Raw genomic sequence first — 26,508 nt, forward strand, 5'->3', positions numbered from 1 at the left:
TTAAAATACCTTCACTTTCTACATTATGTTTTGTTACATATGGTTGATTTATGTGATTTACCAAGAGACTGGGAACAAGTAGGCAGAGCCTTTTGTGTTCTGCAGTCTACCTACTGTAGTCTTTTTCTGGAAGGATTTTTAACAGGAGGAGAAAATAACTCACTGCTGCTTATTAGTTGGCAGCGTTTCTGCTTGAGAGCAATTCCTTATTCTCGTGTGTGTTTTGTTCACTGCCAGTTCATGAAAGTCCTTCTGGAAGTCGCTGTGTGATCTCAGAGTTTATACGACCCCTTCAAATATCTGGAGACAAACCAGAACAACTGTCTGTCAAACCTACGTTCCTGTCCAAGTCAAGATCTGGTACCCCAAGATGCAGATTTGATTCAGACGTGAGTCTTTTTAAATTTCTTACTGAAAATGTGTGTTATAGGGGCCAAGACTCCTCTGCTCCAGGGGGCTGATGCAGGTTGATCCACTTGCTTTTAAAAAGTCAAGACATGAATGTTCTCATTTTCTGAGACAGCTCGAGAACACGATCAGTGGGAACATAACTGATATTTTCAAGGCAGACACCACCTGCTAACAGCCTTTCCAGCCTTTCCAGCCTTTCCAGCACCCTCTTAAACTGATACTGAGCCTGTAAAATGGAAGTGGAAATTGTAGGATGTTGTCACCAAAGTCTTCCACCATCCAGCTGTTGCATCTGCTGTTCAATTGTACTTTTGAAAGGTTCTGTTCCTCCCTTCTTAGAAAGGTTTTCTGCTTTTTGGTAGGATTCTGGTAGAAATCCAGTGGGAGGCTCAGAAGAGCTTTTCAAAGCTGCCATAAAAAGTTGTTTGTTAATATTTAGGAGAAATGTTATAAACAAAAATAGGTATGGGACAAATTTTGGAGAACTTTTTGGAAGGGCATAATTTTCTATTAAATACTAAAAGGTCTGGTTTGTATGGGCAAATACCCATGAGGAAATGATCTTTAGATTATACCCCTCACTTTGTAGTCTGGAATCCCTTTCTTACAGGAGTAAATAAATTGCAGCTGTGTGCATATTTTCTTTCTATATTATATAAATTCATTGCTATTGAACCTGTGAAAGTTGATAGAAACAAAATGTTTCTAAGTGGATCACAAGCCTGAGTATTGTGTAGGACACTCAACAAAATATTAGATTCTTGTATAGTAGGAATTCCATGGGCATATCTAAGGATTATCCACAAGAAATATTTGTGTGTATTTGTGTAGCAGCATTACTGAAAAGTGGAAACATTCACTGCTTTTAGAAGAGGCCACAGAAAAAGTAGTCAAAGCAGAAAAACCAGCTTAGCAAGGAGACTTAGGGAAGCAGAACTAACAGCAAGGAACAGAAAAAGCACACGTCAAATTTAATTCCCTTTTTCTATTATTTTTTGAGTTATCTCTCACTGAGAATGTCAAGCCCTCTTTTGGAGAATTGTACTTTTTGTGCCTTCTAGAGTGTAATTATGTGATACATACTTACATTATGCAAGCTCACAGAAATTAAGCTCCATTCCTTTTCAGAGATATCCAGACCTAAGGGAGAGTGTATGAATAAAATCTAAAAATGGAGCATAACGCTGGGAAGTCTGAAATAAATAAGAAAAAAAAAAGTGACACTCTGCAAAAAATATATTTGCAACTGCCCTGGTTGTCACTGGTGCCAAAGTCTTCTAGAATAACCATTCTTGGTTGAGTTATGCACCATATAAAGGTGGCAGGGTGATAATCCTTGGAAATGTGCATACATCCCCAAATTCTACACAGGGGAAAATACCTGTTCTGGCACTGTTAGTGTCCTCTTCACTGGGGTCAAGTGTGGGCAGAATAGTGTGTGCTGTGCTAACCCACCTCTTGGGAGTTAATTCAGAGGAAAAGTGTACTAACTCAGCATTTTTCTGGAGTACTTTTGACAGGGACCAGTTTAGAGCTGAAAGTTGCAGTTCAATATTCACTCTGTTTAGATGGTAAAACTGCAATCAATTTTTGGACAATTCATGTTATTTGATCCCACTGTTTACCTGGCATTTCTATTTTGATTAAAGTTCTCTCAAGCACAGGCAAAGAGTTGGTCATTTTTTCTGAAATGGCTCACAGCATTCTGTAAAATAAATGGCAGGAAGTTTGACTCTCACTTTAAAAACTCTGCTAGGCTCAAAGCATAACAGAAAAATTACTGTTTTAGCAGTGAGATACCTGATGCAGAGCTAAAATAGGCACAGTCTGTGTTGATTCAGCACCACAATTTAATCTCTGGGCTTTGTAGACCAGATTTGTAATGGAATAAATGTGTGGCTTTGCAGATTTGAGTTAAATATGATGGTAAATTCTGAGGAAATATGTTTCTTTCTGTTAGTGGAAAGGGTGGGATTCAACAGATGCTGATGCTGTGGATTGCATTGGATTGGCAAGGGGATATATTTTGTGTGATACTCATTGTTTCCAATTGTTTGGAAGCTGACACTTGCACCAGCTCTAAACTCAATATTTGTCTTAAGTGCTTAGTCACTGCTGTCAGCCCTTCTAAGTAGAATTAACCAGTTGTGTTCCATGTTGGAATTTCATTTCTGTTTTTTCTCAATGTTGCATGTTCTCTGTCTGATTGATATCACCTGTCAGGAAAACTGTTCATGCAGCTTTTTGAAATAGCATTACCTTTTCTTTTTTATTTTTGCCCCCCTACAGATGGATAATGATCAGAATTCCAATACCTCAAAGCAGAGATATTCTGGGAAAGTCCATCTTTGCATTGCCCGTTATAGGTAAAACCCCCCATCTCATTCCATATATAATACACAGTTGTAATATTCAACATTAGGTTTTCCTTCACTTTATTCACACACTGAATTATTACATGGAATCAGTGTTATGGATAACAGACCCCTTTACTGACTGCAAAATAGTGCCATGTCCATGTGCTCTAATTGCCAGAGGAAGCTGAACATGACATGTCTCTCTCACCCACCACTGTATTTCCAGCCTTCAGTGCCTAAATGACATGAAATTGGTACCTCCTACTTTGCAGAGGATGTCTCAATCTGTTCTTATAAATTACCTTTTCAAGCAAGAAAAGATTTAAAAGTCCATTGCATCTTTGCTTTGCACTTTAAAATTTCAGATATAAAGTCCTGTCATGATAAAAATTTTGGGGAATAACAATTCCTTTCAGGATAGATATGGATTTAAGTACTTTATAAGTACTTTTTGTCTCTCAATATCCTTCTTATCTGTAACTCACTGGTTTTGTCTTTTTTTACCTTGTCCTCGTGGAAGTTAACAAACTCATAAAAAATATAAAACAAATGAAATGTGAGGGCTGGAAAAGACCCCCCACAACCGAGTTCCTTTTAATTCGTTTTAAAAAAATAAGCCTTAGAGCTGTCCACCTCCCCCTGATCAGTGCTGTTCCTGTGCTCCCTGCAGTTACAACCCTTTCGATGGACCAAACGAAAATCCAGAGGCAGAGCTCCCTCTTACGGCAGGAAAGTACCTTTACGTGTACGGAGACATGGATGAAGATGGCTTCTATGAAGGTATTTTTTTCTTTTTCCAGTCTGTGAATTCATGCTAATTCATGCAGATCGAAATCAGTCCGTCTGTCAAACACGCTCCAAATTCTTTCCTTCTTAGTCTACCACTAAATCAGTTGCTAAAATTACCCTTATCATCGCTCTGTTAATTAACAGAGTTTCTGCACCGGCAAAGCCGCTCCTTGCAGGCAAAGCTAATTATAAGATATTTTATAGTGTCAGCTTTTCCTGCTGGCAAGATTGAAGTTGACAGGAAAGCTTGCTGGCAGTTCTGGTGTTCCCCTTCACGTTCTCAAGCTGTGAATGTTGTTTATGTAGGGTTTGCACTCCATCCTTCTTCCTTGTCCTGTCCGCTCTCAAGGCATGGGCATGAAAGAGGTGTCCTCCTCCAAGGATTTTAATGGCATTGCTCTTCCTCACCAGGAGAACTTCTGGATGGACAAAGAGGACTAGTCCCTTCAAACTTTGTGGATTTTGTTCAAGACAACGAGACCCGGTTATCAAGCACATTAAGCAGCGAACAAGATCAGAATTTTATCAACCACTCGGGTCCTGCTTTGGAAGGAGATCTCTTGGAGATAAGTCCACCAAGTCACATAGACTCCGGCGTCATCAGCAACGGCGCAGGGACTCTGGATGTGAACATTGATGAAATTGGAGAAGACATTGTGCCTTATCCTAGAAAAATCACCCTTATCAAACAACTAGCCAAAAGTGTCATTGTGGGCTGGGAGCCACCAGTAGTGCCACCCGGCTGGGGAACCATCAGCAGCTACAACGTCCTGGTCGACAAGGAAATCCGGATGAACGTCGCCTTGGGGAGCAGAACGAAAGCTCTCATAGAAAAGCTCAACATTTCTGCCTGCACATACAGAATATCCATCCAGAGCATCACCAACAAGGGCAACTCCGACGAGCTGCAGTGCACTCTGCTAGTGGGGAAGGATGTCATAGTAGCCCCCTCCAATCTGAAAGTGGACAATATAACCCAGATTTCTGCTGAGCTGTCCTGGCTCCCTACAAACAGTAATTACAGTCACGTCATCTTCCTCAATGAAGAAGAGTTTGACATTGTCAAGGCTGCTAGCTACAAGTACCATTTTTTTAATTTGAAGCCCAATATGGCCTACAAGGTGAAGGTCATGGCAAAGCCCCACCAGATGCCCTGGCAGCTTCCCTTGGAACAACGAGAAAAAAAGGAAGCCTTTGTGGAATTTTCTACATTGCCAGCAGGTTTGATATTTTTCTCCCTACCCCAAAACTCTCCAGTTAAGTTTCTCTGAAAATACTAGGTCAAATAACTTAACCTTTGGCTTCCTGCTCTAATCCCTGTCACTTTTGTGAGCAGACTGGGGATTATTAGATTGCTTTATGCTATTTAAAATTAATTCCTGTCCTGCATTATTGTTTTCTTCACTCCTGGGTAAGGACAGATACATTTTTGGGAGATAAACTCCAGATCATCATCTCAGATAACACGCTAAGTGTTTTATCAGATTAATCTCCATTTGTATTTCGTTTGTCCAGTTATAATATTTCTGGTAGTAATTTATTCTCATTGGTGTGAACAACGCTGGGAGAAAAAACAGTTTTTACTTCTGACATGTCATTTTTTTGTTATGTGTGTGTCTTAAAGCACTTTTAACATTTTCTCTAATGAAAAACAACACAAACCTCTTAGAGGACCACAGAGTCACTTGGGGGACGTAAATGTATTTTGGTTGGGAAGTTGTAATCACATTGTACAATTTGAACCTGTAAAGTCAACAAATCTATTTTGTTTTGGATAGTCTGAGGTTTTTTTCCCCACCTGGCTTTTACATTAGGAATGGTGGCAAGCCTTGCCAGTCATTTCCCACTATTTAAGAACACTGAAGTGGTGTTGAAAACTGGAGCAGAAAGAATGTAGTGAATTAAAGGATAATCTCATGATTTTGGGGGTATATGGCAATATCCCTGAAAAAAATTGAACATGTGTCCTTATATATTTACCTATCCAAGTCATCTAATCAAGGACAAGTAGGAGACTCCTTATCCATTCAGTCTTTCAGATCCCTGAGTGCCTCTGGAGCAGGGACAGACAAGCACAAGTGGCTCCTGGCGAGTGGAATGTCAGTAGCATGTACTGAGCTGTGGTTCCTTCACTCCCTGCCGGGATTTGATTCCAGCAAAGGGGCAAGAATTAATTCTGGTCTCTTCCTTGGCTTGTATGGCTTTTATTTATGTGAGGAGACAGGCAGGACAACCGTGCTGGCTGAGTAGACAGGGAATTAAGCTCATATGTCTCCTCTTTTTGATGCTGTTGATTCATAGTTTCAGTAGAAACATCCTCAGCTCACACATTTACTCTTTTGTCTGGAATCATGTCAGTGAGGTGAGTGGTGGTGCTGTTGTAGAACCTGTGGGAGGGGGGCATCTCCAACCTGGAATGTGTTCTGGGGCAGCTGGGAGGCACTGCCTGGATGCTGGCTTGAACTTATTACATCTGTCAGCTTCTTTACTGATTGGGAAAGGCCTTTGGAGTGAGGTATTTTTCAAACACTGAACGTGCTGCATCTCCCTCTAGTTGCTGGAGTGTGCTAAGCAGTGCCTGAGCTGTTCTCTGCTGGGGAGCTGAAATGCAGTGAAGCCTCATCTTTTAAACCCAGAGTCTTCCCCACCCCTTCATTGCACAGGGAGCATTTTTACAGAAGCATGTCAACTTTTCACTGTTTTATAGCAAAATAAAATAGCAACAGTTGAAGTTATTAGAGGCCTATGCCTGTATTTCAGAAGTTATTGGAACAAAGGGAAAGGATGCCCATGAAATAAGTCAATGATGGGAGTTAACCATCACAGTGTGTCATGGTTTTGTCTTGCAAATACTGCTGGCTTCGAGTAAGCACATCTTTCTTCTTTCAAACCACAGTTAAAAGAAAGAAATTAAGTGACTAATGCTGGTTCTTTTTCTCAGACTGGATTATTTTTCCTCCTTAAATACCTCCAGTGCTCATTTTATTCGAAGCTGAGAAGCTCTGGCCTTTACTAGTGGGTTAGGTGATATCCTTACAGAAAAGGATGTCATCAGCCACTTATCCCAAAAAAGGAGTGGGGATCAGGGAATATTTTAATATTTTCACACTGTATCAAACTCAGGGTTTTTTTGGAGTATAATAAGCAAAAATGGTCTTGAGGGAACTGCTCACATTTCAAAGCTATAGAGAGCAGTTGTGTGAAAAGTGCAGGGCAATTAGGGGTCATCTTTTCTTTTTTTCTCTTTGCATAAATATATCATGTTTAGCATGATTTATACTGAAAACACATTGCTTCCTGTGAGACCAAAGCCGATTGACAGCTGACCAATTGATTCATCAAAGCATTGAAATTTGATTTTCTTGATTCATCAAAGCATTGGAATTGCTTAAATTAAAATAGAAGTAGTTCTCTCTCTTGGACGCTCAGATCCAAAAATAGAAATAAGTAGAGGATCAGGACCCGTGGGACTGTTATTGGTTTTGAGCTAATTTATGTGAAAAACCCCATGAGGACCAAAGTAGGGCAGAATTCCAAAACAAACATTCATGTTGATGGCCAAGACCATCACAAGTCATCAAGAATAATTTCCCATTTAATGATGGGGGAAAATAGAAACCATGCTAAGCCTTGGGCATCACACTTTATTAAACCTGTCCCTGCCAGAGTCTCTGAAGGTCGAGACACACTCCCTGGGGATTGTTTAGTTGTGGGAGAATGGAAGGAAGGTGACTTCTCCTGCAGGAGCAGATTAATGTCATTGTCACTGACAAGACAGTGGGTTAGATCAGATGCATTCTGTCTTGTAAGCTCAGCAGCCTTGCTGGATTGGGAATGCTGGCTGTCAATAAAACAGGATGGTTAGGAAAGCTGAAATTCAATCCTAGACCAAAATCTGTCTTGGCCAAAAATAGTCTTAGGTCAATTTGCATACTTCGGACTTGCAAGTTAAAAATACATTATAGGTGCAGGGGATGGTACAAGCAAAAATTTCCTGTTGTGCCCATGCTGTCCTGAACATGACCATAATTTTATTTCCATGCCCTCTGGAGAACGAAATTCAGTGACAGCAAACCAGTGAAATGCACTGGCAGTTTGCCAGCAAACTGGCTGAGACTTGTGTGGTATTTTACACATGTATCAGGCACACAGCTGAAATATTTGTGGCCTTTTTGGTAGATGAACAGGAACTGGTTGTGCTTAGTTCACTGGGAAAAGCAAACTCGAGGTTTGTATTCTCCTGGCTGTTCTGCAGAGCTTGCTGAACCCTCCTTCTGAGATGTTTTAACACGAGACATTTCTCAGGGTTTGGCTGTTAAATTAGCACAACAGGATGCTTGAAAAATTTATGAACTAATAATCTCTATGGTATTTTTACTTTGGCTTTCTGGCCGCAGTAGAACTATTTATAGTAGGGTAATGTCTTTTAATTAAGGATGTATTTGGTGTGCTATTACACTAACATACTGGAAATGCCTTAAGAGGTTAGTGGATGCATTTTTTTTTTTCTTCAGTGCAGAGGAAAGACTGTGAGATCAGTTGTCCTTTAACCAGCATGCTGCTGGTGGAAAATGTTGAATTTTCAGCTTGCAGTTCACATTGCACCCTAGTTCACTGTGCTTCTGGCCCTTAAATTGGGACTTGGAGCCACTGATGGTCCAGAGAGACAGGATTTGAAAGTGATTTCAGAGTATGTAGTGTGCATTCAGCGCAGACATATATCTCAAAATGTAATTTGCTGTCACGTGCAGCAGTTTTCCACTAACAGTGCCTATCCTGGGCCTTTTTCTCACTCTGTTTTTCTGCTAGCACATCCTGCATTCAGAGTATCAGTTATGCAGCCTGGAGGGTTAAAAACAGATCCAGACCAAGGTGCAAGTACAGACCACCTTGAAAAGGAGTACAGTTCAGTTAATGNGGGCTGGAAAAGACCCCCCACAACCGAGTTCCTTTTAATTCGTTTTAAAAAAATAAGCCTTAGAGCTGTCCACCTCCCCCTGATCAGTGCTGTTCCTGTGCTCCCTGCAGTTACAACCCTTTCGATGGACCAAACGAAAATCCAGAGGCAGAGCTCCCTCTTACGGCAGGAAAGTACCTTTACGTGTACGGAGACATGGATGAAGATGGCTTCTATGAAGGTATTTTTTTCTTTTTCCAGTCTGTGAATTCATGCTAATTCATGCAGATCGAAATCAGTCCGTCTGTCAAACACGCTCCAAATTCTTTCCTTCTTAGTCTACCACTAAATCAGTTGCTAAAATTACCCTTATCATCGCTCTGTTAATTAACAGAGTTTCTGCACCGGCAAAGCCGCTCCTTGCAGGCAAAGCTAATTATAAGATATTTTATAGTGTCAGCTTTTCCTGCTGGCAAGATTGAAGTTGACAGGAAAGCTTGCTGGCAGTTCTGGTGTTCCCCTTCACGTTCTCAAGCTGTGAATGTTGTTTATGTAGGGTTTGCACTCCATCCTTCTTCCTTGTCCTGTCCGCTCTCAAGGCATGGGCATGAAAGAGGTGTCCTCCTCCAAGGATTTTAATGGCATTGCTCTTCCTCACCAGGAGAACTTCTGGATGGACAAAGAGGACTAGTCCCTTCAAACTTTGTGGATTTTGTTCAAGACAACGAGACCCGGTTATCAAGCACATTAAGCAGCGAACAAGATCAGAATTTTATCAACCACTCGGGTCCTGCTTTGGAAGGAGATCTCTTGGAGATAAGTCCACCAAGTCACATAGACTCCGGCGTCATCAGCAACGGCGCAGGGACTCTGGATGTGAACATTGATGAAATTGGAGAAGACATTGTGCCTTATCCTAGAAAAATCACCCTTATCAAACAACTAGCCAAAAGTGTCATTGTGGGCTGGGAGCCACCAGTAGTGCCACCCGGCTGGGGAACCATCAGCAGCTACAACGTCCTGGTCGACAAGGAAATCCGGATGAACGTCGCCTTGGGGAGCAGAACGAAAGCTCTCATAGAAAAGCTCAACATTTCTGCCTGCACATACAGAATATCCATCCAGAGCATCACCAACAAGGGCAACTCCGACGAGCTGCAGTGCACTCTGCTAGTGGGGAAGGATGTCATAGTAGCCCCCTCCAATCTGAAAGTGGACAATATAACCCAGATTTCTGCTGAGCTGTCCTGGCTCCCTACAAACAGTAATTACAGTCACGTCATCTTCCTCAATGAAGAAGAGTTTGACATTGTCAAGGCTGCTAGCTACAAGTACCATTTTTTTAATTTGAAGCCCAATATGGCCTACAAGGTGAAGGTCATGGCAAAGCCCCACCAGATGCCCTGGCAGCTTCCCTTGGAACAACGAGAAAAAAAGGAAGCCTTTGTGGAATTTTCTACATTGCCAGCAGGTTTGATATTTTTCTCCCTACCCCAAAACTCTCCAGTTAAGTTTCTCTGAAAATACTAGATAAAATAATTTAACCTTTGGCTTCCTGCTCTAATCCCTGTCACTTTTGTGAGCAGACTGGGGATTATTAGATTGCTTTATGCTATTTAAAATTAATTCCTGTCCTGCATTATTGTTTTCTTCACTCCTGGGTAAGGACAGATACATTTTTGGGAGATAAACTCCAGATCATCATCTCAGATAACACGCTAAGTGTTTTATCAGATTAATCTCCATTTGTATTTCGTTTGTCCAGTTATAATATTTCTGGTAGTAATTTATTCTCATTGGTGTGAACAACGCTGGGAGAAAAAACAGTTTTTACTTCTGACATGTCATTTTTTTGTTATGTGTGTGTCTTAAAGCACTTTTAACATTTTCTCTAATGAAAAACAACACAAACCTCTTAGAGGACCACAGAGTCACTTGGGGGACGTAAATGTATTTTGGTTGGGAAGTTGTAATCACATTGTACAATTTGAACCTGTAAAGTCAACAAATCTATTTTGTTTTGGATAGTCTGAGGTTTTTTTCCCCACCTGGCTTTTACATTAGGAATGGTGGCAAGCCTTGCCAGTCATTTCCCACTATTTAAGAACACTGAAGTGGTGTTGAAAACTGGAGCAGAAAGAATGTAGTGAATTAAAGGATAATCTCATGATTTTGGGGGTATATGGCAATATCCCTGAAAAAAATTGAACATGTGTCCTTATATATTTACCTATCCAAGTCATCTAATCAAGGACAAGTAGGAGACTCCTTATCCATTCAGTCTTTCAGATCCCTGAGTGCCTCTGGAGCAGGGACAGACAAGCACAAGTGGCTCCTGGCGAGTGGAATGTCAGTAGCATGTACTGAGCTGTGGTTCCTTCACTCCCTGCCGGGATTTGATTCCAGCAAAGGGGCAAGAATTAATTCTGGTCTCTTCCTTGGCTTGTATGGCTTTTATTTATGTGAGGAGACAGGCAGGACAACCGTGCTGGCTGAGTAGACAGGGAATTAAGCTCATATGTCTCCTCTTTTTGATGCTGTTGATTCATAGTTTCAGTAGAAACATCCTCAGCTCACACATTTACTCTTTTGTCTGGAATCATGTCAGTGAAGTGAGTGGTGGTGCTGTTGTAGAACCTGTGGGAGGGGGGCATCTCCAACCTGGAATGTGTTCTGGGGCAGCTGGGAGGCACTGCCTGGATGCTGGCTTGAACTTATTACATCTGTCAGCTTCTTTACTGATTGGGAAAGGCCTTTGGAGTGAGGTATTTTTCAAACACTGAACGTGCTGCATCTCCCTCTAGTTGCTGGAGTGTGCTAAGCAGTGCCTGAGCTGTTCTCTGCTGGGGAGCTGAAATGCAGTGAAGCCTCATCTTTTAAACCCAGAGTCTTCCCCACCCCTTCATTGCACAGGGAGCATTTTTACAGAAGCATGTCAACTTTTCACTGTTTTATAGCAAAATAAAATAGCAACAGTTGAAGTTATTAGAGGCCTATGCCTGTATTTCAGAAGTTATTGGAACAAAGGGAAAGGATGCCCATGAAATAAGTCAATGATGGGAGTTAACCATCACAGTGTGTCATGGTTTTGTCTTGCAAATACTGCTGGCTTCGAGTAAGCACATCTTTCTTCTTTCAAACCACAGTTAAAAGAAAGAAATTAAGTGACTAATGCTGGTTCTTTTTCTCAGACTGGATTATTTTTCCTCCTTAAATACCTCCAGTGCTCATTTTATTCGAAGCTGAGAAGCTCTGGCCTTTACTAGTGGGTTAGGTGATATCCTTACAGAAAAGGATGTCATCAGCCACTTATCCCAAAAAAGGAGTGGGGATCAGGGAATATTTTAATATTTTCACACTGTATCAAACTCAGGGTTTTTTTGGAGTATAATAAGCAAAAATGGTCTTGAGGGAACTGCTCACATTTCAAAGCTATAGAGAGCAGTTGTGTGAAAAGTGCAGGGCAATTAGGGGTCATCTTTTCTTTTTTTCTCTTTGCATAAATATATCATGTTTAGCATGATTTATACTGAAAACACATTGCTTCCTGTGAGACCAAAGCCGATTGACAGCTGACCAATTGATTCATCAAAGCATTGAAATTTGATTTTCTTGATTCATCAAAGCATTGGAATTGCTTAAATTAAAATAGAAGTAGTTCTCTCTCTTGGACGCTCAGATCCAAAAATAGAAATAAGTAGAGGATCAGGACCCGTGGGACTGTTATTGGTTTTGAGCTAATTTATGTGAAAAACCCCATGAGGACCAAAGTAGGGCAGAATTCCAAAACAAACATTCATGTTGATGGCCAAGACCATCACAAGTCATCAAGAATAATTTCCCATTTAATGATGGGGGAAAATAGAAACCATGCTAAGCCTTGGGCATCACACTTTATTAAACCTGTCCCTGCCAGAGTCTCTGAAGGTCGAGACACACTCCCTGGGGATTGTTTAGTTGTGGGAGAATGGAAGGAAGGTGACTTCTCCTGCAGGAGCAGATTAATGTCATTGTCACTGACAAGACAGTGGGTTAGATCAGATGCATTCTGTCTTGTAAGCTCAGCAGCCTTGCTGGATTGGGAATGCTGGCTGTCAATAAAACAGGATGGTTAGGAAAGCTGAAATTCAATCCTAGACCAAAATCTGTCTTGGCCAAAAATAGTCTTAGGTCAATTTGCATACTTCGGACTTGCAAGTTAAAAATACATTATAGGTGCAGGGGATGGTACAAGCAAAAATTTCCTGTTGTGCCCATGCTGTCCTGAACATGACCATAATTTTATTTCCATGCCCTCTGGAGAACGAAATTCAGTGACAGCAAACCAGTGAAATGCACTGGCAGTTTGCCAGCAAACTGGCTGAGACTTGTGTGGTATTTTACACATGTATCAGGCACACAGCTGAAATATTTGTGGCCTTTTTGGTAGATGAACAGGAACTGGTTGTGCTTAGTTCACTGGGAAAAGCAAACTCGAGGTTTGTATTCTCCTGGCTGTTCTGCAGAGCTTGCTGAACCCTCCTTCTGAGATGTTTTAACACGAGACATTTCTCAGGGTTTGGCTGTTAAATTAGCACAACAGGATGCTTGAAAAATTTATGAACTAATAATCTCTATGGTATTTTTACTTTGGCTTTCTGGCCGCAGTAGAACTATTTATAGTAGGGTAATGTCTTTTAATTAAGGATGTATTTGGTGTGCTATTACACTAACATACTGGAAATGCCTTAAGAGGTTAGTGGATGCATTTTTTTTTTTCTTCAGTGCAGAGGAAAGACTGTGAGATCAGTTGTCCTTTAACCAGCATGCTGCTGGTGGAAAATGTTGAATTTTCAGCTTGCAGTTCACATTGCACCCTAGTTCACTGTGCTTCTGGCCCTTAAATTGGGACTTGGAGCCACTGATGGTCCAGAGAGACAGGATTTGAAAGTGATTTCAGAGTATGTAGTGTGCATTCAGCACAGACATATATCTCAAAATGTAATTTGCTGTCACGTGCAGCAGTTTTCCACTAACAGTGCCTATCCTGGGCCTTTTTCTCACTCTGTTTTTCTGCTAGCACATCCTGCATTCAGAGTATCAGTTATGCAGCCTGGAGGGTTAAAAACAGATCCAGACCAAGGTGCAAGTACAGACCACCTTGAAAAGGAGTACAGTTCAGTTAATGCTTGTAAAGTGAGGGTCAGTTCTGGCTCTGTGACCTGCTGAGCCCGTGCTTCTGCTCTTACAAAACAACCACAACTAGGATACTTTGTCTTCTGAAAAATTAAAAAAAAATAAAAATAAAAAGTGCTTTGAGATCTGTAGTTTCCAGCCACAGTGACCTGTCCCATCTTCCTCAGGTCCTCCAGCTCCACCTCAAGATGTTGCTGTCCGGGCTGGGTCCACCCCGGGGACCATCCAGGTGTCCTGGAAGCCCCCGACTCTGTCGGCCACGGGGACCTCCCACGGCGCCAACGTCACAGGTTACGGTGTTTATGCGAGAGGGCAACGGGTGAGTTCTCCTTCCAGCACTACAGGGACCATCTGCTCTGGGGGAATTCCAACAGGTAAAGGCAGCAAGAAAGATGTGACAGCCCTTGGATGCCTGCAGGGGGTTCTCACTCAGTTTTCAGGAGACCCTGTTCTTTTGCACCCTTGTGCACAACTTGCTCATGAGCTTCCTTTCTACAGACACTTCAGCTTTTGGAGAAAAAAAACCAAAAACTTCAGATTTTGGACAAAGGGGTTGAAAGGATTAAAGACAACTGGTGCTGGGGTTGGCAATAGTTCACTCCATGTTAAGACTTTGAAGGTTGTCCTTTAGTGGGGCTGAGGGGAGGGAGGCAGATGTTTCCATGCTCATGAGTTGTTTGTTTGTGCTCTCAGGTGGCAGAGGTGATCTTCCCAACAGCAGAGAACACACTGGTGGAGCTGCTGAGACTGAGGAGTTTGGAAGCGAGGGAAGTCACTGTTCGAACGCTCTCTGCACAAGGGGAATCAGTGGACTCTTCTGTTGCTGCCATTCCACCCGACCTCCTGGTGCCTCCAACCCCTCACCCCAGAACTGCTCCCAAATCTAAGCCATTAGCAAGTGCCGGAGCCCCAGAAACCAAAGAAGAACATTTAGGTCCCCACTTAAAAAGGGATGAGTCGTGGGAGCAGACTCGTTCGGCGTCCCCCGTTCACGGACACACACTTGAGCCCCCCAGCTTCCACAGCCACGGGAGGAGGTCTCCATCCCCCAACAGGATCCTCCCCCAGCCCCAAGGCACACCCATCCCAAACACCGTCGCGAAAGCCATGGCCAGAGAAGCTGCACAAAGGGTTGCAGAGAGCAACAGGGTAAAGGCAAACTTTTTCTCTCAGGGCTTCTTTCGGGTTGCTTTTATTCATTGTGGCGCTTCCCACCAAAAGGTTTTTTTTCGTCACGTGCTTTAGGGGGCAGATAATTCATTCCTGAGCTCTGAGGGTCCGTAGTTGGAGACGAAGCAGTGTGCTGAAATTCTGTGCATGTAAAGCACTGTTGTGTCTGCTGTCGTGGATCCCACAGGCAGTTTTACATATTTGCCCTTCTCAGTGTCACATTTTCACAGATGTTCACAACTGCTTTTCGTTGCAGCTCCTCCTATAGCTGCTAACAGCATCACTGCCCAAAGGACACTGCCTGGTTTGGACCCATGGCTGCTGCAGTGACTCAGATGTTTGCTAGTTAATTTAAATCCTATATTTGAGGCTCAAGGGTCAGTACAGCTGATGTCTATGCATCCTGACAACATGCTCTGGTTTTTCTACACAAGTATGCAATATTTAAACACTCCCAGTGCCCTGGGCAGTGACTTTCTCATCACAAGCTGCTCACAACTGTCTGTTACTTTTTACAAGCTGTGGAGTCACTTATTTCATACACCCTTGTGGTCCTTCATCCAGCAGTCATCACTTATGTCCAGTTTGTGGTCTCCCATCATATGTCCAAAATAACTCCATTAATTTTGACAGTTCACACGTATCTTAACAGCCCCAGCTTACTGACTGTCCCTGTTTTGAGCCAGTGGGTGAATTGAGCCAGCTTTTGAGAACCTGAGTAATTCTGGATCAATAATGTCTGATAAATACATAAGTATGCATGTGTATGTATCTTCCTTTTGTTTATAAAGAAAGAAAACTGGAATAAATGTAGTAGAAGGAAAAAATTTTTTCTTGGGCTCTCAGAGGTGAAAGTTGATTTAAGAACTATATAGGGAAAGATAATAGAAATACTTTTTCTAGTTTGGAAAATGCTGACATAACAAATACTCTGAACCATGTTTAATTACATTAATTTAAGTGATGCTTGAAATATTTAATTCAGGAATGTGGACAGAAGTTTACAGATGAATTCATTCTAAATTAAATCAAATCCTGATAGTGATATTTGTCATGTTTAGTCCCCTGTAGTAGAAATTCTTCCCCTGTGGTAAGCTGCTGCAGAAGCTGTGTGCCTTCTCCCTGCCCTCATCCAGCCTGTTAGATGGCTGAGGGTTATTGTCAGGAGAGTAAGCAGCAGGAATTAGTAACTGAGGCCAGGAGTCACCTCAGAGCAGAGGAAGAGCCCAGAGCCTCATTCTAAAGCTTTTTTTGTGCTGAGTTCATCCACTGACTCTCTGCCAAGGGGAAATTAGTGTCTTTGTTAGCAGCCTCTGACTGTAGAATACTGAGAATTTTGACATAAGTGGTACAGGGAAGAGAGCAGATGAGTTGATGATCACAGAGAATCATGTAATTGTTTATGAGCCAGAGGAATATGATAAGCAAAAAATTCTTAAAGATTCCAGTCGGGGAAACCAGCATTGCTCTAACCATGAGGACATTTAAATGGCGTGTGCTTGAGTTCTTATATTTGCCATTTCTTCTTCTGCTGGCAGGAGGGAGTCTGCTTCACAATTTTCCATTTTTTTGTTGCCTTGCTAGATGGAGAGGAGGAGTGTGTTCAGCGACAGGAGCAGTGCCCAGTATGCCAACTCTGATGAGGAGGAGGATGGCTATGATTCTCCCAATGTCAAAAGAAGGGGAGCTTCAGTGGATGATTTCCTAAAAGGGTCAGAACTTGGAAAGCAAGTAAGTAGCCTGGTTTCGTCATCGTGTCAGGTGTTTGACATAAAACAAGCACTTTCTGAAGCTCAGCAGGCTGTCCAGGTCACCTCCTGATTATTGTGGCTGTGTTGGTAAACTGTACAGACAAGCAGGAATTCTTGGGGAGGGAGATGTGTGTCCTGTTCCTGCAGCGTGACACTGCCTGATGGGAGCTGAATGCACCAGGCACCTCCAGCCCATCAGCCCAAGCAGCAGGTTTGAGCAGTGGAAACTGAAAAAATGAAGATGGAAAAGCTGAAATAGCAAATGTGACTGGACTGTCATGTTTGGGTTCTGGGCCTTTCAGTGTGGTGTCACTACTGCATATGAAAAAATGCTGTGGAAAAGGGGAAGTGGGAAGAGTTTCTGCGTTCCATAAAAGCCACAACCTGTAAGCTAATAACCTAATTACAGAAAGCCAAAATCCTCTATGCTTGACACGCTGTAAGGAATGGAAAGGTGTTGCCAGAAGAATTTTGCACGGCTGCACAGCTTTTAGTTCGATCCCACTGAAAAGAAATATAAACTAATTTATTACATTACTGTCAAGAGAAATGTAAATTCTAGAGAAGAGATATTTTCTTATGTCTTGGCATAGTCAAATAAGCTTTTTAGCCAAATATGTGACCTCCCATGTGGAAGGGTCCAAGCAACACCACTCCTTCTTGTGCCAGTTCTGAGATGTTCTGGAATTTTGGTTCTGTTTATTATAGATGTTCAAGCAGCTACAAATGTATGAACAATGCCCCAAATTTCCAGTGTTTTAGTCTATTTCTACAATGTTTAAAAAAATTGAAGCTTCAAATGTCATCAGCTACTTATATCATACAACGGTGGTAACATCCTGCAAGAATTAAATGCTGATCACTTTTAAATTATAATGTGATGTAAGAAACAGCTGTGAAGAACAGATGATATGTGAATTATCCTAGGGCTTTTACAATTTGGTCAGCAAGTCCACTGATGCATGAAGGACCTCTTTAAATCAGGGGAATTTAATCAAGACTAAGACTAGATTTGGTGCTGGGAATGGAGATATCCTTTCATGTATCACCTGGGATTAAGACTGGATTTCTTGAATTAGGACCATAAATGGCCAAAACAAACTTCAGGCAGGATCTCTCCAGTAGAACTGAGCAGCAAGCCACGGGATGTAATTTATACGTGGTTATCAGCGTGACATTCAAACCTAGGAAGTGCTCTGGTCCTCGGTGGGTTATCTGAGGATTTTCAGCTCTACAGGCAGTAAAGACCTTTCTCTCTCCCCTTGTGAATCAGCCTCACTATTGCCACGGGGAGGAGTATCACACAGAGAGCAGCAGAGGCTCGGACCTGTCTGACATTATGGAGGAAGATGAGGAAGAGCTTTACTCCGAAATGCAGCTGGAGGATGGAGGGAGGCGGCGAGTCAGTGTGAGCTCCCACAACGCCCTCAAGGTAAGTGTGGCTGCAGGGAACTCTCAGGAGCACCCCCAGGTTTTGATTCTTCCTTCAAAGCATTTCTTGTAGTCAGTTATGGATTTTGCAGACCATTAAAACTCGTATAGACCTAGAGCTGGGCCGCTTTAATGCAGTTATTCCTTTCTTTTTCCTTCATTGTTGGATAGCTAATCTTTTAACTAATTGACTGTTTTCCTCTCCCATGTCTATCTGAAGATTTGCTGCATGTGCTACCCAGAAAATGAGCTGTTTCTGAGCAAGGAGATGTATAAAAATTATGTACATACCAAGAAGACAATGTATGTTTTTCATGTCCCTGTTTCCAGTGCTAGTCCCATTTCTTCCCAGGCTCTAAAGGATTCTTGTAAGAAAGGGAGTTGGATTAGCTTTGTTTGATCAATGCATTATCAGAAATCCTTGTGCTCTGCTGATTATTAAGGAATCACCAGAGGGATATAAAAAATCACCAGAGACAGCAGGAAATACCCATCAGAGATATTGTCTTAACACTACACAGGACTATTCATCATGAAAGACAACTTTATTATAACAATTAAAGCATAAGTAGGATATTGGACTTACCCAATGCCAAATACGTAGTTCCCATATTATATTTGTACATGTAAATTGTATTTGGTTTTTTATGTCTGTAGTAATCACACAAATTGTGTTTTCTTAGCACAAACACAGAGGTCAACTTTTTTTCAAGACCCTGTTATTTAACTAAAATCAATTTCATGCATACAAGCACTTTGACCATTCTTGTAACTGCTTTCATGTGCTATAAATTCATTCTTTTTATTCTGATGCTATCTGCAATGAGACAGGTACTTTTTCAAAAGAAGAAATAATCAGTATTTCTATTGTTCTGCTAACATAAAGGTTGAAAGTGAAATCCTTCAGCATGCTGCTTCTGTCCCTTTCCACTGGGAAAAAGAGAATTATCCCTAGACTGCTCTTGTTCTTTATGCATCAGAAAGTATATTTATTTCTTTGTTTTAAATTAGTATTGCCAGTGTTGATATTCAGAAAGAAAGGGCCAGAACATTAACTGGGGCATTAAATAATTTTAGACTGTTAAGGTTTACAGGTGTGCTTCTCTTGATGCAGCAGCTTATCAAAACTATCATTGTTCATTCTGATTTGTTTTTCCACTTTTATGGCAGTTTGTCTTGTTTCACAAGTGTGATACACATTTCAAAAAGGAATGAAAACAGGTGAAATGAGAAAGTTCCTAATGCCTGAAAGGGGACAACATCCAAGACCCAGTTAAGTTTAACACGCTCAGAGAGAGAGAGAACTGCTGAAATCTCCAGGATGATCCTGTCATTTATGGGTGCTCTTGTGACCAGAGATCTCCCTGGTCTGGGCATTAAGTACAAGGAGAGATGATCTCTGGGGGGTAGAATCAACAAACCCTGTCAGTCAAAACCAACACCTCCTGCATTGTCTTCTCTTGTCTCTTCTCAGAGTCCAGCAAAGACACTCACAGGATTCATCTGTCAGACCAACCTGTGTTTTGTGTAAATGGAATTGGAAAAATTACAAAAACATGTCTGTCGTGTTCAGAATGCTTCTTTTTCCCAGGCTGGGATAGTTTTTACCTACTTCTAATGTAAACAGAGACTCTTACTTACTTCTGCTAATTGGTTGATTTTCAAATCTTGGTTTTATCAAGCAGGTGCAAGATTATGATGAGAGATTTGATGACAGTGCAGACCAAGTGACATCAGAGAGCTTCCTGCTTCTCAGGGGTCTTTCTGTGCAAGCCAAGCTTTAAAAATGGTGCAGGTTTTTTAGAATTTTAGAAAGGAAACTAGAACGCCTTTAATGATGTCTGCAGAATTGCTCTCCTCTGTCAGGAGATTTAAGATATTTGCTGCTTACACAGGATGCTTTAACAGATGCAAAGCAAGAAAGCTTGCTAGAGCAGACTTGTCCTTCTCAGATATGGGTTCTGGTTCCAAAGAAAAATTAAATAGCAATTTGGCATGGTGCAAGGAACGTGTTTTAATGCCATTCTCATTCACCATGCTGGAACCTGTATGGCTTTTACTGCTTTGTTTTAAATGCATGAGTTTATTCTTGTTAAGAGCATCACTCAGTTGTTTCTACCGACCTCTCATGTTGTACCTGACACCCAGCAACTTCTTAACCATGCCTTTATTTTTCACAGATTCTCATTCAAAGCATGACATCCTTTTCACTAAATAAGCTGCATGTCTTATGTTTACCATTGCTCTAAAACTAATTCTGTCTTTATTTTTCTTTTCTTCTCCCTTTTCCCTCCCATTTTATTTTTGTCACACACTATTTGTTCCCTGTCTGGTTTTTTAACATTACATACTCTTTAAGGAGTGCGATAAGACCACTGAAGCCACTTTTTTGGAACAGCCTGACTTTTCACAGCAGATACACCACAGTAAAAAGCTTTTCAGTATTCCAGAAGTAGCTGAAGAGGACGGGGAATACTCTGAACTGCTGTACAAGCAGGGTTTAGGTATGCCCTATAAAAAGAACCCCAAAATAGCTAGAGACTCTAGAGCACCTAGGCCCTACAATCAAGACCAGCAGCACAACTTCTGGTACCCGGCCAAGCACAGGATTTCAGGCGGGGAGGATTTTGGCGCGGACGACAAAGGATGCAAGTACAGCCGGTCCCTCTCGAGGAGCCCAGACAGTGGCCTGGACTGTGGCAGTGAAGAGGAGGAGTCTCGTTTCAGTTTCAGACACACTTGTGAGGCAGTTTCTGCCCCCGTGGCCCCTCGCTGCTGTGCAGAGGCCGCTCACTGCTCCTGCAGGAAGAGCACGAGGCCGTCGCTGGCGCGCAGGAAAACCTTGACCAGACAAAGCAGCATCGAAGAAGATTTCGGGGACCTGGGGCCTTCCTTTGTAGAGCCCAGGAGCGAACAGGCCAGGCCCAGTTACGAGAGGAAGTATGAAGTTCAGAAGTGTAATAGAACAGATAATTTCTCTAATGAAGATGTTCAGGGAGGCTGGAAGACCGACTTTAAGCTGGCTGACTCTAGGGCAGCTGGGCCACTTGCAAAGCCATCCCACAGAGATGCAGAAGACTCTCTGGTGTGTGAAGTAAATCTTCCTTCTAACATCTGCTTGCCAAATCAGTCTGTTTTCTTTAGTTTACTAATTTTTGTTCTTTTTTGTTCTTTCTTTTTTTCCCTGAATTAATTTTTAGAGACCCATCTTTGGACCCATCTGCTACATTTTCCCCTTTTTTTCTTTCCTCCCCATTCATTTTTTTTTTTTATTATTATGCATTTTCCTTTATAGTCCTCTTTTGTGTCATGCTGAAATCAGATTAATTTGCTTTACAATGATTTTTCCCACAAACCAAATTACAATAATGGCTGCTTTTATTAAAGGACAACTGAATCTAAATTTTAATTAAGGGTTAGCTGAACTACAATTTTTCCCAAAAGATTGTTTTTCTTTACTTTGCCCATCTGAATGTTGCTTAAAAAAAAAAAAAAAAAAAAGCTGCATTCTAACTGGAAAATATTTCATCAGTAATTTTTTTTTTTTTACTTTTTTTGTTATTATTACTGTCAAGGAATTCATTTCATTGTGTTGTTTTTATTCATCCCATTCCCAGAATTTTCAGGATATGCTCTTTATCATGGAACATCTCTGGACAAGAACCAAGATTCTCCCCCAGTGTGACAGTGACCCAGATTTATGGAGTCACAGCTTCATCATATTTTCATTTGCTGCCTTATATCTCTGCACTGTCACCACTTTGCCGTCCTTTTTAGACCATCTCTTCTTGCCTTTGAAGTTGCAGACTGCATCTCTGGTGAGGATGCAGGCAGACAGCTTCTTCCAGAGGGAGAGGCCAGGGCCATCCCATATCTTTCAAGGATGCCTCTGCGTGATCTTGCCTATTTGCATTTCTGTCCATTAATCTGTAGAAGAGTCTCCACGGGTGATAGATGCATCCAGAGGCTTCCCTGCTCCCTAAAGACCAAAGCAAGTTCTTTACCCTCTCTCAGCCTGCAACAGTCCAAGGTGGAAACCTCCATTCTAATGCACCTCACGTAAGAGCAGAGATCAGCTGCCTGCTCTTCCAGCCTCAGCAGTTCATGCTGACACGATCCTTACAAATTCCTCCCATCAAAATTGGTGACCAAGCTGTGTTAATCTTGATGGCTGCACGATAAACTCTGGAGAGCATTAAAATAGTAGCATTTGGTTAAATAAATAGTGTTTCCTGCGAGGGTAGTGACCAGAGCCAGCTGTGAAGTGAGAGGAAGTGTGTCTGCATTGCTGTCTACAGGTTTCACTGAGCTTTAGAAGGCTTTGGCAGCCGAAGGCCACTCTAGAAACACAGTGTGCTCAAAGCCAGAAGGACCTACACTGCTTCCCATGCTGCAGACTGGAGGAAGCTCTAGAGCTGGACACAAGCGAGGCTTTTGCAGTGCAGTCCAATCTCCACAGCCCACAACTGCTTGTACTACTCTCCAGGAGGTTAAAACGTCACCTTAGCGGCAACAACAAAGGCAAAAGAATATTTCAAAAGTTATTCTTTTCTTTTCTTTTTGTTCTAATGTGCGACTGCTGGTTACAAAACTCTGCCATAAATCAGGGAACCATTTTTTTTCCTTTTGCAGGTTTGCCAGGCAACAGTATTTAGTTTTCAGCTAACCTTTCAGTTAAAAACTAAGTTTAGTTGCCTTTAGAGCTTATGCTTCCAAATGTGATTGACCTCTGATTAATGTCCAGCCATATGATCACGATGTTACCATGCATGGAACTTACAAACCTGTTTTTTCTGTTGTTGTTTTTGTTTTTGTTTTTGTTTTGTTTTTTAGCTTTTAGGTAATCCAGCATCTGCCGGACGGCCTGAAAGGGTGGAACATGCAGGACGAAGGTCCTCTCATGGCAGTGCAGTGCCACAAAGGTCTCGGCCAATGTTGGTCCCTTCCATTGGTTAGTTGGACAGATTGGTGCATTTCTGTTCTTTGCAGCCTCAGAGTTGGGAAGCAATCCTTAAAAAAACTGAAACAATGGATATTTGTCTTGAACCAGGCTACTCCCAATTTAAATGGGGTGAAGTGGGACTAAAAACATCTCCACGTAAATGAGTGCACTGGGGCCTCACAGGGGGTTGAATTAGTAGTCGTTGACATCCCTGGGAGTCTTTTTATTAAATTTAGTGGGTATTGGAGCTTTTTTAAGCTTGGTTAAGCTTAGATAATGTTAGATTTTACCTAAGAAGAAATTTGCTGGCAGGTTACTATAATATACTAAATAAATGCAGCCATTCACCCATCCATTCACCCATCCATCCTTCCATTCATCAACCATCATTTTGCATTCACTTTCCATTGTCTTGACTACTTTTTGGAATTTAATGGGGAAAATGGAAGCTGTTAAATGCAACAAATTTGTAGAACTTGTATATATTTACTAGATTTGGTGTTTCTTACAGAGTCATCTCTATTCTGGTTTAATTATGACTTAATCTATATGCTGGTGAACACCAGAAAATCCAAAAAGTAGTGGGGAAAAGATAATGGAATCGAGACACTGTGGACAAATATGTATCTGTTAAAACTTGCACTCTAAACTGAAAAAGGAGAAACATTCACACTGAAAATCAGGATACACATGCAAAACAAATGCAGGAAGAGTTCTGTGAGTTATTCACAGAACTTTACTCCATGAAGATGGAAAGTTTATCTGTTTCCTGTCCCTAATCTGGACTTTAATTTGTGAATATTGTAGGCACCATGATGAGGAGAAGGAAGCAGTGTCAGGCAATTCTCACTGACTTGTGTGGGAATAATTGATGTAACAAATGGGGATTGTCAAAAGGAAGGAGACTGATTGTTAAGGAATGCTTTTATTTTTAAGTATTAATTTTTTTTTCCCTTGTAATAAAATCACACTAAAATTCCTGTACTGTAAATTAAAAGCAAAATCCTCCTAGTGGGCATATTTCTTTGGATATCTAGTGGATATTAACTACTGTGATTGAAGCCATAGATCAGAAAACAGACACAGCTGCAAAATGCACAAAACTTACTCAGTCTCCTCAGTGTTGTGTGGCTGGTCAGAGGCTGATTCTCATCCCAATTCCTGGTGCAAACCAGGATTAGCTTCACAGATGTCAATGGAATTACACTGGAATAAAAACGGCATGGAGGAGAATCAGGCCCAGGGAGGCTCTTGTGCTTCTCCTGACAGGTTATTGTGAGCTGAACCAAACAGCTTTTGGATGATGCTGTGATGAATGTTAGATTTTCATGTCCTCTTTCTTTCCCTCTGAAAGCAGCCTTGATTTCACAGGAGCAAAGATTCCTGGTTTACCTTTGGCCTACTTAAAGCAAGTTTTGTATAGAAGTTCTTTTCTATTATCTGCTAAACCCCCCCATTTTTAATAGCAAGACAGTAGAGAAGTTTGTGTGACTGAATCCTTTGGGTTTCCTTTTAATTTTCATTTTAATTAAAAAATAAGGGAAGTGATTAAATTTATCAGAGCTCACTTTCTGTAAACAAGGTTAGGACACAGAAACCACTAAGCAATGACTTTGCTGTTTAGCAGTTTAATAGCAACAGCTTAGGAATCTGATAAAGAAATTAATTTCTGATAGTCTGTGCTCAAGGAGATAATTAAATAGAAAATAATAACTCAGATTTCGTTTCATTCAGTGTAACTTAAAGCATTAATTATTGTGGTTTGTATTATTTACAATCCACAAATGCCATTTGGGAAAATTCCATTAGAAATAAATGACAATATTGTCTCTTGCTGGTAACAAGAAACTATTGAGCATTATGTACAATATATAAAAAAAATATTATTTGCTGTGAAACTGTTGGAAGACCTTATGTGGTTTAGAGTTCGAGTCCTAATTTCTGACTACAAGACTAATGATGAAAGTTGCTGAAAGGTAAGCATGCAATATTTCTCCCTTTCAGCATCATACTGGAAAATACCACTTTGAGGAGAACTGAAGCAAGTTTAAACACTTGATAAAACTGCATGAGAGTTCCTTCTTGTAAACCTGCTAGGAAAAAAAAAATCTAGAAGATATGAAAAATATTGAGAGCTCAGATAAATAAAATGTAGTAAAAGTAGAGCATCCAAAAGCATATAGTAAATCACTGCATAAATTGAACCCACTGTTCAGATCTCCCAGTGACAGAGAACATTTCCCAAGAGTAAGGGCTGCAAGGGTGGTTTTGAAGAAGGAAGTTGCTAAGGCTGTGACATTGTAATATGGAGTCCCATAAAATGAAAAGCAGAGTAAAATAAAAGAAGAGAGTAAATATGATTGAGCCAAAGTTTAGGCTTCTTAAATACCTGAAACTTGTTGGCCTCAGCTATAGCTCAAAAATATGGACTCTGGGGTTTTTACTGAATTATTTAGCTAAAGTGTCACTTATGTGATGGAGAGTTCTTAAGGCAGTTCTGGGAGAAGTAGGAAAGACTTTCAAGATTGTAATGTTCTTAGGATTCCAATAGCAAAATCTCTCTCCAAAATGTTCCATAATTTAAGTTCTTTGAGGTGTTTTCTCCACAAAGCTATAAATTTTTTAGACTAGTATCCTCTTGCAGGTAGGATTTAAGTGAATTAATTAATTTTTGTTTTTAGGTTGATACTTTAGAAGGTGAAACAGAGTTTACAATGCCCTTGACCTTGCAGATCTGGCAGGTAGGATTGTATTTAGGATTGTTGCTTAAACCTCATAATAAAAGACAATTCCTCTCCAAAGACCTAACGAACAATATTTACACTGTATGAATTTTAAAAAGCACAAAATCCAGATTCATATTTCTGTGACAGTCCCCCCCACACACTGAAGAGGATTTCTAGAGGCTGAGACACCTGGCAAAGCTTGTGCAGTGTTTAGGAAGCGAGAAAACAAGGCAGGCCCAGCCTGCCAGCAGGAGCCTCCGCTGAGGCAACTCTACAATCTGTTTTAATAGATCATTCCCTTTTTCTCCGTAGAAATTACAATGGACAGTAACAGTGAAGGCGCTCGGTCTCGGTCAGGTAGTGAGGGAAATATTTCACCTGTAAAAGAAGAAGCTTATTATGGCAGCATTGGACACAAGCAGTGGCCCCCGCGGCGTCCCATGGCCCCTCACTATGGACACGGTACGCCCACCATTCTTCCTCCTTTGTGCCAGGCACGGTTTAGAGCTGCGTGTTAACCATGTGTGACACCCTTGCATGCAATGCAGGATGCCAGGGGGACTGGCTCTGAGTCCTGGGTGCCCTCAGGTAAGTTCCTCCAGCTCAGCTGCAAGGGGCAAACGGCCCCGAGGGCTCTGTCCCGCTGCACAGCCCCCTCTCCATACTCGACCGAGTCCGAGCATTGCATGAACTCTGTGAAGCTCTGCTGCTCCCAATGCCAGCCAGTTACTGTACACAGCTGAACCACCATCCATCCAAACATCCCCACTGGCTCCAGGCAGATGGACAGGCACAAACAGCACTGGTGTGTCACAACCCAGTGTTCTGCAATTACCAGCCATTATTGGCAGGCTGAACG

At 41.5% G+C, this 26,508-nt stretch overlaps 1 protein-coding gene across 13 annotated transcripts in view; it reads left to right on the forward strand.

Annotated features, from left to right (window-relative positions):
- The window catches only part of RIMBP2 (RIMS binding protein 2), a 53,120-nt gene that overhangs the window by 14,072 nt on the left and 12,540 nt on the right, over positions 1–26,508 (forward strand). For 8 of the 13 annotated variants that reach the window (XM_017815578.1, XM_017815574.1, XM_017815582.1 and 5 more), the window contains exons 1-9: positions 8,590–8,695; positions 9,116–9,925; positions 13,797–13,948; positions 14,323–14,778; positions 16,384–16,530; positions 17,824–17,982; positions 20,341–21,066; positions 22,815–22,932; positions 25,962–26,111. In XM_017815578.1, coding sequence (XP_017671067.1) covers positions 8,671–8,695; positions 9,116–9,925; positions 13,797–13,948; positions 14,323–14,778; positions 16,384–16,530; positions 17,824–17,982; positions 20,341–21,066; positions 22,815–22,932; positions 25,962–26,111 — 2,743 coding nt within the window. In that variant the 5' untranslated portion in view covers positions 8,590–8,670. Of the gene's footprint in view, positions 1–237; positions 390–2,700; positions 2,778–3,438; positions 3,549–3,968; positions 4,779–8,589; positions 8,696–9,115; positions 9,926–13,796; positions 13,949–14,322; positions 14,779–16,383; positions 16,531–17,823; positions 17,983–20,340; positions 21,067–22,814; positions 22,933–25,961; positions 26,112–26,508 lie in introns of those variants that run through there. The other 5 variants (XM_017815576.1, XM_017815584.1, XM_017815587.1 and 2 more) reach the window with 4 other exon arrangements.

This window comes from Lepidothrix coronata, unplaced genomic scaffold (genome assembly GCF_001604755.1).
Source record: "Lepidothrix coronata isolate B3197 unplaced genomic scaffold, Lepidothrix_coronata-1.0 Scaffold51, whole genome shotgun sequence".
NCBI lineage: Eukaryota > Metazoa > Chordata > Aves > Passeriformes > Pipridae > Lepidothrix > Lepidothrix coronata.